Source organism: Psammomys obesus, unplaced genomic scaffold (assembly GCF_907164565.1).
Source record: "Psammomys obesus unplaced genomic scaffold, mPsaObe1.curated_primary_1811, whole genome shotgun sequence".
NCBI classification, from domain to species: domain Eukaryota; kingdom Metazoa; phylum Chordata; class Mammalia; order Rodentia; family Muridae; genus Psammomys; species Psammomys obesus.
The window spans coordinates 15,450,343-15,470,545 of NW_026596149.1; the positions used below are offsets into that span (position 1 = coordinate 15,450,343).

General features: G+C 40.3%; 1 protein-coding gene across 1 annotated transcript in view; it reads right to left on the reverse strand.

Moving 5' to 3' along the window:
* Positions 1-349: 349 nt before the first annotated feature.
* Positions 350-20,203, reverse strand: part of Taf3 (TATA-box binding protein associated factor 3) — a 47,821-nt gene continuing 27,967 nt past the window's right edge. Inside the window, exons 4-6 of the mRNA XM_055593749.1 lie at positions 7,130-7,379; positions 3,979-4,085; positions 350-2,279 (exon numbers count right to left, since the gene is read on the reverse strand). Of these exons, the coding sequence (XP_055449724.1) occupies positions 2,162-2,279; positions 3,979-4,085; positions 7,130-7,379 (475 nt within the window). The 3' untranslated portion in view covers positions 350-2,161. The remainder of the gene's footprint in view (positions 2,280-3,978; positions 4,086-7,129; positions 7,380-20,203) is intronic.

A 20,203-nucleotide genomic window follows, 5' to 3' on the forward strand; every position in this document is an offset into this window, starting at 1 on the left:
CACTGACCTAGAGGTGAAAGGCTCTGTATTCCATTACTAATCCCTTGAGCCATCCAGCCCCCTGAAAATGATTCTTTGGTTTTATTATTGCAAAGACCATTTATAAAATCATGAACTGGATTTAGGAAAGCAACCATGAAATAGCAAAGGACAACAAATTGATTGAAATTCCTTAAATGCCGTGTGGGCTGGAGACTCTCAGACAGGAGGATCGGGGGGAAAAGTTCTATACAGGCGCCTCCTTTCTTACTTCAGGAGTGCAACCTGCTCACTTAGACATGGCAACGCCAGAGCCACTGACCATACCTCAGGGCACTAATTCCTAAATAAAGAAAATGGAAAAGCAAACTACGAAACAGCCAATAATCTTTATTTTGCACTTCTCCCACCCTTCACCCCTCTCCAAAAAGCACTAATGGGTATATCTGTGCATGTGAAAATATTGTATAAAGTATTTAGAATGATCTCTAATGAATGAGAGAGAGAGACATAGCTCAACATAGGTACTTTTTGGGGGCAGGGGAAGAAAAACTTCTGGCTTCTAGAACAAGGAGGGTAGTGATTTCCACACTCTTCACAGATTCCATTCCTACTGTTCTGCAATTTAACATCAAGGCAGAGAATTGCATTTCTGAAACCACATTATATGTTTTAAAATAGGAGTAATTATGTTAATATCAATTGAATCGGCAGTAAAAAAAAAAAAAATCACATTTCTATTCATATATTTGTATTAGGTTCAAACCCCACATTCTAACATTCAAGATAGCCTTCACACATGCCCAAATTGGGATTATTTCAAAATCAAGTAAAAGTCCATAGTTATTCCAAAGTCACTAAAATATGCTAATAAAGTTAAATTTGATGTATTTTTTACATTAAAAATAAAATATTTGGTTTACGTTTCAGATATCTATAACATATAATAAATAGTGGGCAGTATAGTAATATAATAAAGTTTTGTGATACCCTGAAATTTGATGAGTTTTCTTAAAAAAATTCATAATATACTTCATTTCAACCTTAAAGCACAATATCCATGAACAAATCTGTAGAAATAAAACAATATAAACACAAAATGCTACAGTCTTTTTTTTTTTTTTTTTTTTTACTTTTGTGGAAACTACATGTCCTTTTAGTAAAAGTGAGAGCAATTTACAGAAAATATATAACAAACAAAACAATTTCAAACCATCAACTCTAGATTTAAATTGCCTTGTTTCCTTCTAGCTGTTAGGGTCCTTTGCCCACCATGGTACGGGTGCTGCATTTGGGAGGGAAATGGCTTGGGGTCTTTCTCCCTATCTTCTTTGCCTATATGTACAGGAACAATTATAGACATGGCTGAAATCACAGTGGATTCCAGAGAAAGCCAGAATTGAACACGATAAAAAAATTTAAAAAATAACTACTTCATAAATATTTATTATTTACAGTTAAGGGGGGATTTTTCTTAGTATCAAGAGTTTTATACAAGTTGATGAAATGTACACGCCGTGAGGAGCCTCCAGCACTTTACAGAAGTGTAGAATTAGGGTGCGACCAAGTCATAAAGTAGGCTGGATGAAAATAATTTGCACGAAGGTGAACAGGACATGATAGAAACCTTTTTCTTAAAAAATATAAGGTATCTCACAAAAGCCTGAACATTTTACACGTTAGTAATAAAAGTGGGGTGAGGTGGGCAGGTTCATATACTCTCATCACAAAAATATTTACCAGTCCTCTGACTGGGGCGTTCTTTCCGAATGATTATCTCACTGTGGAGGGAGAGGGCTTGCAAACTGTATAGCTAATGATGCATCCTTCAATCAGAGTCAAGGCATTTGTACATCACCTTGTTATCTAACACCGCCGTGAAAGGTTCTGGAGAGAAGAAAGGAAATCAAGAGGGAAGAAGTGTGGTGTCTTTATTAATACTTGTCACTGGTAATAGGCAGCTGGAGGTGCCAGCTCTCAGGCCAGGCCTGCACTGGAGCTTTTCTTCAGTCATGCGCTGAGGGGCTCAGGCCCATGTGTTTCAGAAAGGAGCATCCAGAGCGATGGCAAGCTCTCGTTCGTGATCCTCCGGCATGCACTGTCCACAGGGCCTGGGGGAGACAGGACGGCAGAACCGGCTCTGCCCTGACGGTTCAGGGCAGCAGTCCTGCCCACGCTGACGTCAGTGCGCACGGTGCTTCCTCTTCTTGTGCTTTTTATCCTTCTTTATTTTGTTGGCACACTTGGGGCAGAACCACTGCATCTCTTCTGGAGGAGCGGCCATGATTCCCACACAGGGCCTAGACAACAAGAGAAATCCACATTAACAGGTTTCTTATGTTGATAGTCTTCTTTTTCTGAGGCAGGGTCTGCAAGCTGGTCCACGCTTCCTAAAAAAGAGACTTGAAAGTTTTTATTCTGTGTTACACGCATGGGTGTTCTGTCTGTGTAGCACTTGTACACCTGGTGCTGGCTAAGGAAGGACAGGGTGTGTGATCCCCTGTAAATGGAGCTGCAGACACTGTGAGCCACCAATGGGTGCTGGAGCTTCTCCAGGAGAAGCAGACAGCGTTCTTAACCGCTGCCGCGTCTCTTCAGCCCTTTTGTCATGTTTTTAAAGGGGTCATTACTTGCTGGTACAGTCAAGGCCGGTGGTAGCCCAGGGTGACCTTGAAGTTCTGCCTCTGCCTCCTGAGCTGTGTGCCCTCAGTTTCTGTGGCTCTGGGAATAGAACCCAAGGCCTCCTGCACTCTGCCAAGTGAGTTAAACTGACAGCTCCTTTTTTGATGCTTTAAAATGATTTTTATTTTAGGTACGGTGATAAACAGGTAGACACGGCCATGACACCTGACAACACAGTCTTCTGAGCCATGTGGTGGGCTTGGAAGTGGAGAACTGGTTCCTTTCAGTTGTTCTCTGTCCCTCCTATGCATGTGGTAAAATGGTGTGCACACCAATATAAGACACTCCACTCCCACAATGAAAATAAATGAAAAAAAAAAATGGCATGTGTACCAGAAGTCAGCCCAAACACTCTAACTTATGTAGCACTTATGTTGAGTTACATGTTATTATATATATATATATCATGTAATGTTGGGCCACTGTGTTATTATATGATGCCTTCTGATTAGGCCCTATGAGGAGATTAGTTAGTTCATTTGTACTTTCAGTGAGGAATATTGTCATGCAATGGTGTTGCTTTTATGTTTTAACTTGGGGGGAAAGGCTGGGGGTGGGATAGAGTCTCAGGTAGCTCAGGCTGACCTCAAACTCACTATGTAGCCAAGGCTGGTCTCAGATTTGTGGTTCTCTCGTCTCAGCATCAGGAGTGCTGAGACTGCCAGCATGCCACCACACCTGGCTCTATGCTCACTGTATAGAAAGCAAACATCATAACCAAAGAGGCATTTTGAGAATGAAATATGACTGAGCATATTTTGGCTGAGCATCTTGGGATGAGAACAGCTAAGGAGACTTCAGAAAAAAACAAAGCTGTCTCTGAGTCTGCTTTTTTTTTTTTTTTAAGATTTATTTATTATTTATACAGTATTCTGTCTGCATGTGCACCTGCACACCAGAAGAGGGCGCCAGATTTCATTCCCGATGGCTGTGAGCCAGCATGTGGTTGCTGGGAATTGAACTCGGGACCTCTGGAAGAGCAGCTGGTGCTCTTATCTCTGAGCTACCTCTCCAGCCCTCTGAGTCTGCTCTTAAGCACACTAAGTCATGTGCTGCTGCTCCTAACCAATGGACAGAAGGAGAGAGAAACCCCTATGTTTGCTTGTTTTTGTAGGCAAGTATGCCAGTGAAGCAAATTCACTTCTAGGCTCTGTAACAACAGCACAGTTAATTTTGTAGTATCTTACTTTGCTTCATTTGACTGTCCTCAGGAGAGTGGCTGAATTGGTCTAAAAATGAGAGCTGGCTAGAACACCTGTCTAGACAGGACCTGTGTTGTGCTGTTTGAGCACCTCAGGGCACTGTGGGGGCACTCACCAGTGGTACCAATCGTCACAGTCGTCACAGCCAATCATTGGACTTCCATCATCAGGCTTGTTACACCCTGGGCAGATCCAGATCTGATTGCCCCACTCATCACGGATCTGATGTCACAGTGGAGAGCAAAAACAGTATGGGAAAAAGAATCCGAAGAGACGAGATAAGAATGCTGCTTTATACTGTACACACAATGAACTAACGAGCTAGGGATATAGTAGATGAGCACTGTATATAAGCCACCATCAGTAACCCCTGCTCTGGAATCATATAAAGAAGAAAACAGCTAGTCAGCAATAGCTTCTTCCATCCCTCTCCCTCCCTTCCTCCCTCGCTCCCAATACACTTTCTTCCCCCTCATATTTCTCCCTCTCTGCCATTCTCTGTCTTCACTCACACATTTTTCTCTTCCCTCCCCATCTCATATTTCTGTGTACTATTCCCTCTCTACCTCACATATGCCCTCCCTCCCTTCCTTTTTTTTTTTTTTTTTTTTTTTTTGAGATAGGTCTGTAAGCTCAGGCTGGCTTGGCATTCACTATAGAGTACAGGCTGGTCTTGAACTCTCTGCCTCAATTTTTTGAGTGCTGGGATTTCTGGTGTGTGCTGCCATGCCTGGATATAATGACATATTTCTAATGCATATTCTGTAAATCATTAAAAACAAAGTGTTGTAGAATCATCTTTGGGAACCATACAACAGGTCCTGCAGTCGGCTTCATCTAAGAAATTCCTATAATCTCATAAACGCTTAATGATTATGAGTCTTCTGGCCAGAAACAACTGATATTTTTTTTTGAAAGCACTCAGTCCTACATATTTTTTCCAGAAATGTTCATAGCATGGGATTAGCACATACAGTTAAATGTGCATGTATTCCCTCATTACTTATTAGCCAAACCCTTCTCCTGAACTAGGTGATAAGATCAAGGATATAAAAGAGCTGTTACTAAGTAACTTTCCATTCCCTTTATGACATTTTAGAAAAGTACAATCAACTAAAGGGCAAATGAAATAAGAGGTTCATGGGGCCAACGAGCTACATACTTAATTATTATCATGCTCCAGATACTGCTTATTCTGGAGTTCTGACTTTGTCCTCAATAGGAAGCCTTCCTGACTGTATGGCTTCCTCCAATGTCACATTATGGAAACCAATTCTGTACGGATGGATACTGTAAAGGAGCACTGAGTCAAACTCGCTTTTAAATGTTGTCACAGTGAGACAACATATGATTTCACTGTATATTTTACAAGGGAGCCTCTTCCTATGCCTTTAATTACTATACTGACTAGATATGCAAAAGACTAGTGTTTCCTTGTGAGGGGTTATCAAGAGTGGACATGTTCTGCTGTATGCATGGACTTGCTCTAAGGGCTACTATTTAAAAAAATCTCTATAAAGCAAACTACATTGACCTGAAACCTTTCTAGAGGAATGTGAGAATGCTGTCTCTAACTGCCATATCTAACTTGGGGGAAACTGCACCATGAGGAAAGAACCAGCAGTCACCAGGCACCGGTGTCCAATGGGTGAAGCTACCATGCATGGCCGGTCCTGCCACTGGCTGACCTCTCTTGACATTAGCAGGCTGTGACTCTGAGCTATATTTAAAAAAAAAAAAAAAAAAAAAAAAAAACAAAAAAAACAAAAAAAACAAAACAAAAAAAAAAGCTGCCACAGTACCATAGTAATATCTAACACTTTCAAGGGTACTGAGTTCTTTTAAACATATGACTTCATTTAATCATTATAAATAATCTTTGGATAGTTTAGAAATCCGAAAAAAAGAGGGGCTACAGGAGCTCAGTGCCAACATCACACTAGTAGACAGTGACAGAATGGACTTCTGTGTCCTCAGTCCATACAGTGTCTGTCTAGACTAGAAGACTTTTTGAGTGCTGTCCCAGTTGTTGTCACCTCTGTGAGGTCAGTCCAAAATCTACTGGAGAGCCACAATCTTTACAGTCGGACAAGACTACAGAGATTATGGAGTCTAGTACAAATCCCTTAATTACAGATAAACAAATGCAGTGTGAGGAGATTAAGCATAAACTCTCCCCTGATCCACTCGCCTGAGAGTGATGCCTCAATTAGATTCCTTGATTGATCCTTTAATGGACCAAACTATTCCTCACAGGTTTTTGTATCACATTTTCTGTACCGAATTGCCAATGTATTAATTTTAACTTATTTTTCCTGTCTGTGTACTCTCTAAATACTTCTTTGCCTCTTTATAGTGTCTCACATATTTAATGATTTCTTTCTTAGCTCCCCTGTAGCACACTATACAGACAGCTCATAACAAATGGCACCAGTCCTACCCTGCAGCTTCCCAGTCATTCATCTCTTCACAAAGGCCAGCTTAACTCAAGTCTACAGAGCTTGTCAGTAAAAAGTGTCAGTGTCTCCGTTAACAAACATTTTGTGTGCTTGTGTGTCTCTCCACTGTGTCTTAGGAACATACCTTTATATATACTTCATTAGCACACTAAATTTGGGGTTGGAATAAGATCTGATAATACTAAGTATGGGAAAAACATCTAAGGGCACTCCCAGGATAGTGTGGAGCCATTCAATATGATGAGCTGTGTTTATTTACTTATTTTCAGCCCTATCGGTTGAACTCAGGGCCGCGTACGTGCCAGGCAAGCTCTCTACCAGTGAGCTATGTCTCTAGCCCATGTATGACAGGTCTAAGAAAAAAATATATACTTGGATGCTCAGAAATTCCTATGGTCTAAAGGTTCATCTCTATTTAAGATGTAAGTTCTAATATATTCTGGATCTCAGCAAATAAAAGAAAATAATTAGAGCTATAACTCAGAAATATCAGCAGGCCCATAAGATCTACATCTATTACATAATTTATACTAAAGTGAATAATCTTGTCACTTTAGTTAGAATTCACTGTGGAATTTAAATATTACAGCTATATACTGATGCTCTTATATTTAGGTTTACAATCATGTTTCAAGTCGACATAACAGCAATTTGACATCTTTATGTGGCTGAGTGCGAAGTGTGTAATGTAACAGCTTTGAGTGAACTGCTTGAAAATGGGAATGCTTGCGCCCAAATCAAGCACTGACTATGAGAGTCAACACTGCAGAACTGGCCCTTCCTTAAATGCTGTGGAAACACACGCACCACGTAAGTGCTGACCGTCTCCGTCACCACGCTCCGCACCGGGGCTTTGGCACTCCCTGCTCCACAGAGGGCAGGGGCCGGGGATGGCATCAGAGCTGGGCACACTGCAGCCTGGGCAAGAAGTGGTGGAGGCAGGGGAGTAGGGCTCACACGCACAGGAACAGGAACTGGAGCTGGAGGTGGCGTTTTAGGTCTGTTCAAAGAAGGGGCAGGCTTAGCCTCCGGAGCTGGCACCACCTTGCTGATGACACTGTCAAGGAGAGAAAAGCGACAGTAAAAATACATCATAATTTCTACAAAACAATTCCTACAGAAATCCTTTGGAAGCAAATTAGGTTTACTTTACTTAAAAAAAAAACATTTACTTAAGAGTGTCTAGCAGTCAGAGGAAAACCTGCTGGGAGATGGCTTCCTTCTACCGTATGAGCTCCAAGGATCAAATTCAGGCTGTCAGGCTTGTGAAGCACACACCCTTACCTGCCGAGCCACACTAATAATAATAATAATAATAATAATAATAATAATAATAATAATAATAATATTTCTTTGCAGTGTCTCATGAACCACTCTAAGAGCTGAGTTATATCCCCAGCCTTGCAAAATATGCTCTAAAGCATCTAGAGACAGTTAAAGAGCTCAGAATTCAAGGCCCATCACCAATTATTCTTGAAACTTAGGCTAATTTTTATTTTCTCAAACTGCCCCTCAGTGATCAGATAGATACTCTAACAATCAATACACAAGTGGTTTTCACAGAAGTATAATAGATGGACTATGTCTTTCTGCAGCTGATCACATACTCCTCTCTGTTGACTTCTGAAGTGTCAACACGACTTCTGGGGCTGATGAAATGTGAGAAGGCTCAGATCAGGAGGTCTGAGAAGGGGACAACATTGGCAGCTAGACTAGAAGCTATTCATGTGATATTATGGTAAAGAATGTGGTTACTTTCTGTCCATATCTTGAGAACTTGCCTGAAGCCTCTGCCTCTCTAGTGCTGAGATTAAAGGCTGTTAGAGGAAATTTCAAGGAAACATAATATTGAGTCTGCAGTGTGGTTGTTATTGATAACACTTTGCAGGTCTACAGAAAAAAAAAAAAAAAGCACAAGTTGGGTAGAGAGAAATGCAAACTGAACAGTTTGAAGGGAACAGGACACTGGCCAAGGCTGTGCTAGAAGAGAAGCTATAGTTGCTGAGGACATTAGGGCCATTAAGAAAAAGCCCATCTGCACTGGAACAAAGGAAAGTGTCCCCTTAGAACAAGACCCTACCCACCTAAGCTTCTTGTAAAAGAAAGCCTGAGTTCCCACTCCCCTCACCCCCTTTAAAATGCCCCTAGAAAGCAACTGCAAACACTGCTGTGGGTGTGGCTGGGTGACGGTGGGGGCAGGTCCATCTCATGCTGGAGGACACTGGGCAGTGTCCTCCTTGCGGTGCTGGATTTAGAGCCATGTGAAAGTGAAGGGAACGTGGATTCCTCCTCTGCAATTTCAGACAACTGTCAAGCCAGACAGCATGTGGCAGACAGCCCTGGCGTGAAAGGCCACTGCGTGAAGCTGCAACGCTCAAGTCTGGTTCTCGGCAGTGACCCTAAGGTACTGGACTGGCTAGGGAAGAATATCAAAGAGCTTTATGGAAAATACCAATATATGTATTTAAGAAATAATATACTCTAGGTCAATAAAAAGAAAACCTTAATCAAAGCAGAGCCACACAAAACAGAAAAACTGAGCAGCAGCTAGAAGTAAAAAGAACAACCACCTTCACGGCAGCTGACTCACAAGGCCACAGTAAAACAGAAGAGAAACGTGCTAAAAAAAATTTCATTTTTGAAATCTGACAGAAATAATGTGAAATAAAGACACTTTAGTTAAATAAAACCTAAGGATTTGTTACTGCAGGCTTGTACTAAAAGAAAATGTTTTGGCCGTTATATTCTTAAATTAATTATTAATAACCTTAAAAGGTATACATTTGTCAATATTTACCATATTATAAGTTAAGTGGATAAATTAAACAAATATTTAGTAATGGCTCAGCAGTTAAGAGCACTGGCTGTTCTTTCAGAGGACCAGGGTTCAATTCCCAGCACCCACAGGGGATCCCACCAGGGGATCCAATTCCATCTCTGGCCTCTATGGTTACTAGGCATACATGTGATACACAGACATAAGGAAGACAAAATTCTCATACATATACAAATTAAATTAAAAAGTTTTTAAATGTAGGGCTTAGGTCATAATTCAATGGTATACTTGCTGAGCATAGCTTGAGGTTCTGAGTGCAAGTCCTAACACCAAAAAAAATTCTACGGTGATAATAATGAATTTGTCACCTGTTGCCATGCTTAAGACACTATGCTTAATTTTCATTCTCAATTTGACTGGAATTACAATCACTATGGAAACACATTGCTGGGGGCATTTATATTTGTGCTTCCAGGAAGGTCTGAATAAGGTCAGAAGCACACCTTCAGGTGGGCATGGCATCATTCATGGCAGAAGTCCTAGAGAGAGCAGGCTGAGCAATGTTCCTCCTCTCCTTCCTCACTGTGGACGCAAGGTGAGTGCTGCCTCAGCTTCTGCTGCCATGGCTTCCCTACCATGACAGACTGTGCTCTTAACTGTGAAGCAAAGCAAACCCTTCCTCCCTTCTGGGAATAGCCTTTGCTGGGTATTTTGTCACAGCAGCAGAAAAGTAACTAATGTAACCAACAGCGCCCTTTAAAAATAAACGTAGCTCACCATGAGCAAAGGACACAGCACGCAGAACTGAGTCAGCATAGTACCACAGGTGGGATAATGTACGCAATGGTGGAAAAATGGGAACACAATTACAAAATGACTCTACTGTGAAGCCCGGAGGCACACTGTGCTATAGGCTGGTGGAAGAGGTAGCTGGCACAGTGCTTCTCTATGGTTAAAATCTTTGTGCAGGGCCGGTGGCATGAGGAATAACCTGTTGTTTCAGTGTGCAGTATGTTATTTAGCCACATGTGGGCCACAAGCTTCAATCCCAGCACTTTGGAGACAGAGGCAGGCTGACCCTCGTCTACACAGTGAATTCAGGACAGTCAGGGCTACAGAATAAGACCTGTCTCAAAATACCACATTATTTCAAGTGGTCACACATTTATTTTTATCAAAAAGAAAAAAAAATCATAGCTGTGGGTAGTATATAATAAAATCCAAGTTTTCTAAGAAAAAAATGCAAGCATGGATATTATGTGTGTGTAGTTACAAAAAAGTTCAAAAGAATATATATATAAACTATTCAGAAACTGACTCTATATGCTGGGATTATGGGGCACTTTTCCTTGGCTTATCCATAATTAACATATAAAGCTTGTAATAAAAATTTAAAAGAAGGAAAGTAAAATATATACATTTGAAGTGTTTCTAGGAACTTTTTAACAAGATGATGGCTGCTTTGTCAACACCTTCTAGTAAAATGTTGGTCACAGTTTAGTTATAAATATTAGGCATAAAGCCCCAAGTTAATTCAAAGGGTTGCACAGTACAGATGACTGTCATCCTGACAAAGATCAACATCCTAAAGACCAAGACAGTGAGGAAGAGAGTCTTTGATAACTATGCTATTTGCTTGTATAAGTAAAACAATGCATGCGCCCTTTAGATAGTATAGCAATTGCATGTGGTTTGTTCCAGAAAGTACATGTGTTCATATGTTGGTCTTCAGTGTGCTAATATGAGAAGCAGGATTTTCAAGAGGCGGGGTTTTGTGTAAGGCAACTTGTGAGTGTGCCAGAACAAGTGATTACAGTGGACACTTTGCTTTATAAGCCGAACTTTTCTATTTCTACTTTCAAGGGTCAGAGCAGAATATTATTACTACAGTATAGTATACATAGTATATAGTAGTATGTAGCATACAGAGTAGTTTATCATTACTACAGTGACCTCGTTCAAAGGAAAATTTCCTGGAGTTTGAGTTATTTTGAGTTTAGGTTCTAAGTGACTTAAGGTAGTTGAATATACAGTTTTAAAAGCAATTCTTTTTTTTAAGAAAAAATATTATCATCTAGTTTTAGCAGTATGAAAAATCATGTAGCAGAATAACATAATACACATTTTCAGCCCAGATTAGCTAACATATCACACTCAATTTAATCACCGTAGGGCTGATTCTAGATTCTGGCTGCCCTTTCCTTCCTGTTGAGCTGCACAGTAAGTTCCCCTTCAGAGCTTCCCGTTGAGTGGCCAGCGTCTCACAGAGAAAGCAACACCGCCCACAGCTGTGCCCCACAGTGGCTCTGCTGCTAACGTTACATCTGCTGGAGGATTTAGTCACAGTGCCCTAACCACTATAAACACTGGTGTTATTCATACAAATGTGCAGAAGGAGGGACTTTCAGAGGGATTTCTTTACCTGTTTCCCCACCACAAAAATGGTGAAACAAACAGAATGGGTCATGAGCTGTAATGCAAACTCACAGCTTGACAAGTCAATAAAGAGCCAGGCCTTGCCTCCCAGCCCCCCAGAGCCTCTGAGGTTAGAGGCAAACACAATTTGGATATGTTCTGCACAGGAGGTTTAATGATCCTCATTATTCAGCTATTGTGTGCTAACACTTTGAAACCAGTAATCTAAATTATCGAAGTCCAAATAACTGGCTACTAAAGTGCTCTCACAGTTCAGAAGTTCCCTTACAATGGCTTACTTATTTACCCTAACAGTGAATGGCTACTTTTAAATGGTGACATGACACCAGAGGGAAAAGTACTGTAATCATGCCTATGGATTTTATGTGACCTTCTGAACACAGAAATTATTCAGTGGAGAAAAATCACTTCGAGAAAAAAACCCGTTGCTTACATCATAATTCATTTAACTTCTTTCTAAATGTTTAATTTTAGCTTTCAGATAAACCATCTGCCACAAGAAACACATTCTCACATACATTAAATGCACCTCTTCTCACAACAAATGAAAAAATATTACTGAAAATATACAATAATATCACTGTGGAACCTCACAGTTGGTTTGCGACATGAATATGTATGTCTATTCTTCCTATTTTTGCATTTTCACTTTTATGGAAAGCCCCAGACATACCTGGCCTACATGTAGTAGTCAGTCTGATGCTCACACACTGGCAGATTTGAATAATATGAAAGTCATCATGGGTGCTCTCCAAGACTGGCTAAGAGTGCACCACACCTTCCCTTGCTCCCTTTGGGACCACTCACTGGGGAGAGCCAGGTGTGTGTGAGAATGCAGAAGCTCCTTATAAAAGAGCTCCCTTCTGGGAGAGCCTGGGCCAGGCGGCTTAGCTTCAGTGAGGACCTCAGGTGGCGTCTTCTCGACCTCAATGAGGACCGTTTAAACCCTACAGAACTGTTGCTGTTGCTTTAAGGGCTGTTGCTTTAAACGGATAAATTCCAGGATTATTTGTTGTGTGGGAACAGAAAACAAACACACCAAGTTTTCCATTTTTCTAGCTTAGGTATCTAAGTAAATATTCCAAACTTGGGAGGAATTCTATTTTAGAATATCAGTACTTAAAATGCCAAACAGTGAGACAGTCATTTCCATATTTCACGTTGATCAAATACCCAAAGACAATTATGGAATCAGTTTTATGTTGATTCTTCAAATCAATCATTATTCCTTATTCTTCTTGATCCTCACAGCTCAAATTTTAACATTCATATAATTATAAGACAACGATAAATGAATTTAATTCCTCAAGCTTGTGGCTTGCCTCTTGAATATTTACATCGTCTCATAAAACGGGTATTTTATCTTGTCATAGCCCAAGTACACATCAAGTGGCAAACATTTTATCTTTTAATGCAGGCATGACCTATTTGAAAAATGAAACAAATTGCATGAAGTAATTAGAGAAAAACATCACCATTATAGAATCTTGTTTCCAAGGCAGAGGCCCAAATGATTATAGTGCTATTGTCAAATGTTCAAAATCTGTAAAAGACCCTAAAAGGGCACTAACATTCAGATAAGTAATGAGTAACGAACGTTTCATCATACTTGCAAAAAGATCCAGCAGAGCGATAAAGTACTAATGAATAAACGATAAGTTCTCAGTAAGCTATGTAAAAGGGAAGAAGCAAAAATTCCCTAAATGTGTCTTGTTATATTTTTGACTTTGGAGTAAGGTTAAAAAAAAAATCTCTATATTCAATAAAATTAGTTTAAAAGAATGTCTCACTCTGTAATGCTGTCTGGCCTGAAACTTAATATATATACTAGGTTAGCCTTGAAGGATCCATTTGCCTCTGCCACCAAAGTGGAGGGACTATAAGTGTGTGCCACCACACCTGGCTCAGAAAATTAACTTTTAAAAACTGTCTTTGAATATAAAGTAAACAGAATTGAATAAATCCCCAAGTATGTTAATTATGATGATATGGTAAACATCATTTCAGGAGACGTTAGCAGGCTAGCATGTTGCTCAGACATCCATAGAAAAATGTAAAAAGAATACTGAGTAGGGCAACTCCCTATTAGTTACAGGCCAGGTAACTTCAGAGGCCCCCAAAGTGATACAAGCTGTTGCCCCATTTCTGGATACCCAGTAGAACTATTTAGTAAGTCTCTGCTGCCAAAGGCATGTGCTCTAAATGCAGACAAACCAAACTGGAATTGAATGATGCTTCTGCTTGTAGGTATTAGGTTATTGTGTAAATCAAATGCTGACATATGTACCACCTATATCTGGTTGCAATCTTTGTGGTAAGAATATCCTTTCTCAATGTTGTATAAACAGTGTTCCTCAATTGTCCCTGATATGCCATTAAAGTAGTTTACAGCCAATCGCTGAGCAGGGGAGAGAATAGGGCTGGACTTCCTGCCATCCAGGGGAGGAGGAGTTAGAGAAGGAAGTAAGGGACTGAGCCACAGACAGAGGTCCAAGAGACATCAGAAGAGATTCAGCTCAGCAAAGAAAGCCACAAAGTGCAAGTATTTCTGGGATGTATGCTGAAAAGAAGCCAGACTAGCTTAGAGGGTTAAAAACAGAATAATAACTGCTCAGTATTGTGCTGCAAAGCTTGATCTTGATGAACAAATAATATAACAGTCTCAATTATTTTAATGCTAGCCGGGATAAGAGAGAAACTCAGAAAAAAACCACAATAATATAAAAATAACTTTAATATCTGCTGACTAGTGTCACCGTGTAGGAAGATGCTATGCAGGCTGTTGAAGGGTGACTAATAATCATGCCCAGTTGTACACCCTCCACACTATAATACTGTACTGCCTGGCAAGATATGACCATGGCATAATAGTAGCATAAAATATCCTGAGGGTAATCAGTTGCTTCCTGATTGGATTTGAGGCCCACTCCATGGAAAGAATACATGCATGTCAAAAGCCTATGGCTAGGGAGGTCACAGGCCCCAGACAGGAAAATCTGCTACTGATGTTTTGCAAGTGGATATATAGTAAAACTGTCTTCTAAATACCTATGTTTATACTTAAGGATTAGTAGAACTCCTAGCTTTGGTCAGAAAAGTCTCTTTTGGCGGTAGGCAATGGCAAAGCCATATTTATAACTGGTTAATTGCTAAGAAGAATGAATGCTTTGTGTTTGCTTCCAGACAGGCCATCTAGGGAACATTACTGAATAGAGATGGAAGGACTACAGAAACTGAATGGTAGACAGGCATATGGTGGGTCACTGTCTTCTAGACACAAGGTGGCTGAACACACAGCAGCTGTGATTTGTCTGCACGGGGCCTGCTCACCACCACCACCCTCCCCCAAAAAAGGAAGAAGGGAAGGAATGAGGGACATGAGGATAGGAGTGGGGCCAGCTGGGAAGAAAGTGGGTGTCTTAGTGTTTCATTGCTGTGAAGAGACAGTATGACCAAAGCATCTAGTCAGGGGCTTGCTTATAGTTTTAGAGGGCTAGTCTCTTATCATCATTGTGAGGGTGTGGTGGGAGTATGGTGGCAGTACCTGAAAGCTACATTCTGATCCTTAGGCAGAGAGAGAGATAGAGACAGAGAGACGGAAAGACAGCAGAGACATGGCCTGGTTTAAGGTTTTGAAACCTCAAAGTTTACCCCCCAGTGACATACTTCCTCTAACAAGGCCACACTTTCCAATCCTCCTAATTCTTTCAAACAGGTCCACTTCCTCCAACTATATGAGCCTATGGGGGGGGGGGCATTCTTATTCGTCCCACCACTGTGGGCAAGAGTAGGAAGAGTAGGAAGGGTGGGGTGTGACCCTACCCTTCCTAAGGATGACCACAGTGCATCCATAGTGCACTGGACACAATGCTCTAAGATAAATAAATAAAATTCTAACTGTGATAAAATTTAACCCCTCCTAATAAAAAACAACAAAGATTACAAAATACCTTAAACTTATTCTTTCTTTAATTTTAATGAAATAGGGTTTCTCTTTGTAGCCTTGGCTATCTTAGACTTGCTTTATAGACCAGTCTGGCCTTGAAATCACAGGAGATCTGCCTGCCTCTGCCTCCCTGAGTGCTGGGATTACAGGTGTGTGCCACTGTGCCGGGCTCTCTTTCTCTCTTTCTCTCTATTTTGTTTTTTCAAGTCAGGGTTTCTCTCTGTAGCCTTTGCTGTCCTGTACTTGCTTTGTAGATCAGGTTGGTCTTGAACTCAGCGATTCACCTGCTTGCTGGGATTACAGGCATGCACCACCGCACTGGCTATTATTTCTTAACTTTAAAATTTTTATTTATTATTTATGTGTGCACTGGTACGAATGAATACGCCATAGTGCACAGGTGTAGGTCAGAAGACAACTTTCAGGAGTTGGTTCTCTCTTCCCATCATGTGAATTCTTAGGAGTGAACTCAGATCACCAGGATCAAGGTGGCAAGCACCTTTATCTACTAAGCCATCTCACCAGCCACCACAAGTGTTTGAGTGGCTTCCTTATTCTAGCTATAGAATGCTTTTATTTGTAAGTTTGAGTAAATTGATTTTATTTTAAAAATCTTAATCCTTAATTTCATTTGTCAGTAGTAATAATGGTAATGTCATGTGCAGATTATTTTGTAGAGGTCTTCTAAAACAGAACAAGCGCCACTTGTGTTGGCACTCAAGGTGGTTAATGTAAAAAAGGGCACAGAATACATTCAGAGAAGTAACAGTAATGTTAATCTGATAAATTTATTATCTCTTGCTCTGTGTATGTGTGTGTGTGTGTGGTGTATGTGTGTTTGCATGTCTGTAGGTGTGTGGAGGCAAGAGGAGGAGGTTGAGGTTCTTCCACAATTGCTTCTTAACCTTTTTGTGACAGGGTCTCTTACTGAACTTGGGGTCCAGAAATTGGCTGGACTGAAATTGGCTGGCAAGTTCCAGAGATCCTGTCCCCACTTTCCAGACCTAGGATTACAATTGTGTGCTACCAAGCCCCACCATGCTGGGGGTCTGAATGCAGGCCCTCATGTCTGCACAGCAAGCACTCTACCCACGGAGCTAGCACCCCTGCCTGATTTTTTTCCCCCTTTACAAACAGATCTATTTTCTAGATCTGTCCCTTGTGAAGGACTAGAAGTTATGACATTCTAGTAGCAATGGGCATGAATTGGATTCCTACCCCAGTGATGTAATCAGTGTTCTTTGGAGAAATGGTTAATTTGAGGTCTGTGGAAACAGTCAATAACATATAGTAAACACATGAATTCTATTAAACATTAATGAGGTTGTATTGAATCTAACAAAGAACATGAATTACCATTGGACAAGACAGGATAATTTGAAAATGAAAATAATAAAGGCAGAAGGAAAGGAAAAGGAACTAGGTGGAGGTTCAGGGTGGGGAGAGATAGACTAAACCCAACCATCATCACTAGTATAATTATGGATCAGCTCCACCAGAAGACATAAACAGGAAGAATTCAGTCAGCATTTACCTTCCTTTTCCTGTTTGATTTGCCTTTCAAAATAACCAAATAAAAGTATACTTTCATTGAAGGGTTTCAGTTAATAAATACTAAAGAGATGGTCAGATTTTTAAAATTCCAGCCTTTCACAAGGTCTAATGAAATGACTGATTTAATATTGTTTATGGGAATGAACCTCACCATGTGCCCTCTGGTGAGACAGCAAGACAATACCAGAATTGCAGAGATAGCTCAGCAATTAAGAATATTTATTGCTCTTCCAAGGAATGGAGTTGGGTTCCCAAGTGCCTAACAAATACTTGTAATTCTAGTTTCAGGAAATCCCACACCTCCAGCCTCTGCAGGAGTTTGCATCTCTGTGCACATACTCCCATGTGGATACACATTACATGTACACATAATAATAAAAATTAATCAGTAGTTAAGAACACTTGCTGCTCTTCTAGCACAGAAGTTCAGTTCCTAGCATCCACATGTGGTAATTCACAACAGCCTGTAACTACAGCTCTTCAGGGATCTGATATCCTCTTCTGGTCTCAGAGGCAAATCATAAACCCTCCCTCCATGCCATGTGTAAATAAAGTAAACCTTAAGGAAGAACTTCTTCCTTCCTTCCCTCCTTTCTTCCTTTCCCTTTCCTTTTCCCTTCCTTTCTTCCCTTCCCTCCTCTCCCCTCCCCTTCCCTCCCTCTCTCTCTTTCTTTATTCTTGTTGCTGTTGTTTTGTTTTCCGAGACATAGTTTTTCTGTGTAGCCCTGGCTGTCCTGGAATTCACTTGGTAGCACAGACCAGGCTGGTCTCAACTCAGAGATCTGCCTACCTCTGCCTCCTAAGTGCTGGGATTAAATGCATACACCACCACCTCGAAAGAAGAGCTTTTTCATCTTTTTGTTTTTAAAAACTAAATAATGGTAATATTTAAAACATATGTGCTGGTAGAGAGATGTGTACAGAAAGATAGCTCATGCTTTTAAAGGCCAAACAAGACAAAACAAAAAACAACCAAAAAAAAAAAAAAAAACACAGAAGGAACAATTAAAAGTTGTTTTATAAGACTCCTTAAGAGTAACCTAAATGTACAAGACAGATATGAATTTCCTTGTATTTATTATAAATCAAATAAAACAATAGAAAGGTAGAAAGACACTATGCCATACTTACTTGGCTCTGAACCGATAATGGTGGTGGGAGAACATGGCTACTTCTTATCACTTGTAACTGCGATTTATTCATTCTGCTCACCTTAGTTCCAAACAAAGGATCCTGGCAGCATTACTTACTGTCAATGCTCCTCCGTACGTTAGCAGAACTAACATGTCCATATACATACCTAATCACTACTTCACAGTCAGGTCATACTGTGTACTAGGGCCATGCTCAAAATCAGGATTATGTCCAATACTAGCAAATGTTCTAATAGTTGAAATAAAATAAAAGTACACAAAATACTCATGATCTACTTATGGCCAGGGGTTGGGAGCAAAGCTATAGAATAGTATATATATGATAATTATTTTTTTTTTCAAATCTGGTGAAATTGATACTGAAGTTAGTGGTAGTTATTTTGGGAGAAAGGATGGGAGAAAGGATGGGATGTGGAGTTGGGGAGCTTAGCTTTCTAAATTATATATTTTTAACAGCTAACTTATTTATTATTATCATAACATTTATATAATCATCATCATTATTATTATGACAAGGTCTCATCATTCTTCTTCCTCATTACCACCAACAACTCCCATCTTCATTTTAACAAGGTTTCGTGTGTTCCAATATAGCCTCAAACTCACTATGTAGACAAAGAAAACTTTGACCGTCTAATTCTCTGGCCTCCGCTTTCATAGTGCTAGTTAGCATTACTGTCATGCCTTACTATGCTTGGTTTAATCTGGTAGCAGGGATTAAACCTAGAACTGAATATATTCTAGGCAAGCACTCTAACAACTGAACTATATCCCCAGCCCCAACTTAAAGCACAACTTGAGTTAATTTAATTTTTGAAAAGATATTTGTGTGTGTATGTGGACCTATGTGTGAAGGCCAGAGTTAAGTTGTAGGAGTCAGTTCTCTCCTTCTACCATATGGGCTTCTGAGCTCGAACTCAGGCCTTGGAGCTTGACGGCAAGCAAGTACCTTTACCTCAGAGCTGTCTCATTCACCCATAGCTAATTCCTTAAAGACAATAATGACCACGTCTTATTTTGCAATCAGAAACAGACAGACAAACAAACAAACAAACATTGTCAAGCACTTCCACACATAGCAGTATTTGTTTAAATGGTTTTTAAATACAAGAACCCCTGATCTTATCCAAAGGCATAAAATGCTGAGGTGTCAGGTAAACACCAAGGACAGGGTCATTCTTCTTTTTTGTTGTTCAGTTCTAAGAAATTGGAGAAAGGGAGCTTGCTTGTCCAGCACAGTATTATAAAATAAACACAATATCCCAATTCTATTACTCAGTCTTAGCCTTCTTTCAAGTTCTCCTAAGCCCTACAGCGGCTTGAGAATAGAAGTTCCAGGTACACCACCAACATGTAAGAAACAGGAAGAACCAGTGTGGAGGACAGCATAGTGGTTCAAGTTTTAACAATGACATTGGTCCATTTAGGCAAAGTTTTCTCAAAGGTAACGGAGGGAGGGGAAATACTATAAACAAAAAGGATTTGTAGTCATTGCTGCTTGACTGAAACATAAAGAGTAAATAAGAACAGAGTAAGGGGAGAAGAGCAAGAAAGGAAGATACGTAAAGAAAGGGGAGTACCTTTAAAAAAAAAAAGGGAGAAGGGACGGACAGTAAGAGAACGAGACACAGCCAAGCAGGGAGAAATTGGGTTAATAAAGAACGTCACAGGCAACAGGGCCCCAAAGAGTAGAGAGGAATCATACTATTAGGACTCAGCCCGAGCTCCTGTGCTGATCCCAGTAAGAAGTTACAGAAGCCTTGCGAATGAAGGGTGTGTGAAAAGCTACGTGGAAACCTATGATCCTCCAACTCAAGAAAATAATTCAATTAGAAGGGATAGTAGGTGACATGAAAAAAGGAAGCACTTGCTCAGAGTTAAAGGTTTAAGTGGGAATAGGGTACATAAAGAAGCCTTACAGAAATCCACTAGTTTGTTAACTAAAAGGAAAAAAAAAGTAACAAATCTTATCTATCTATCTATCTATCTATCTATCTATCTATCTATCTATCTAT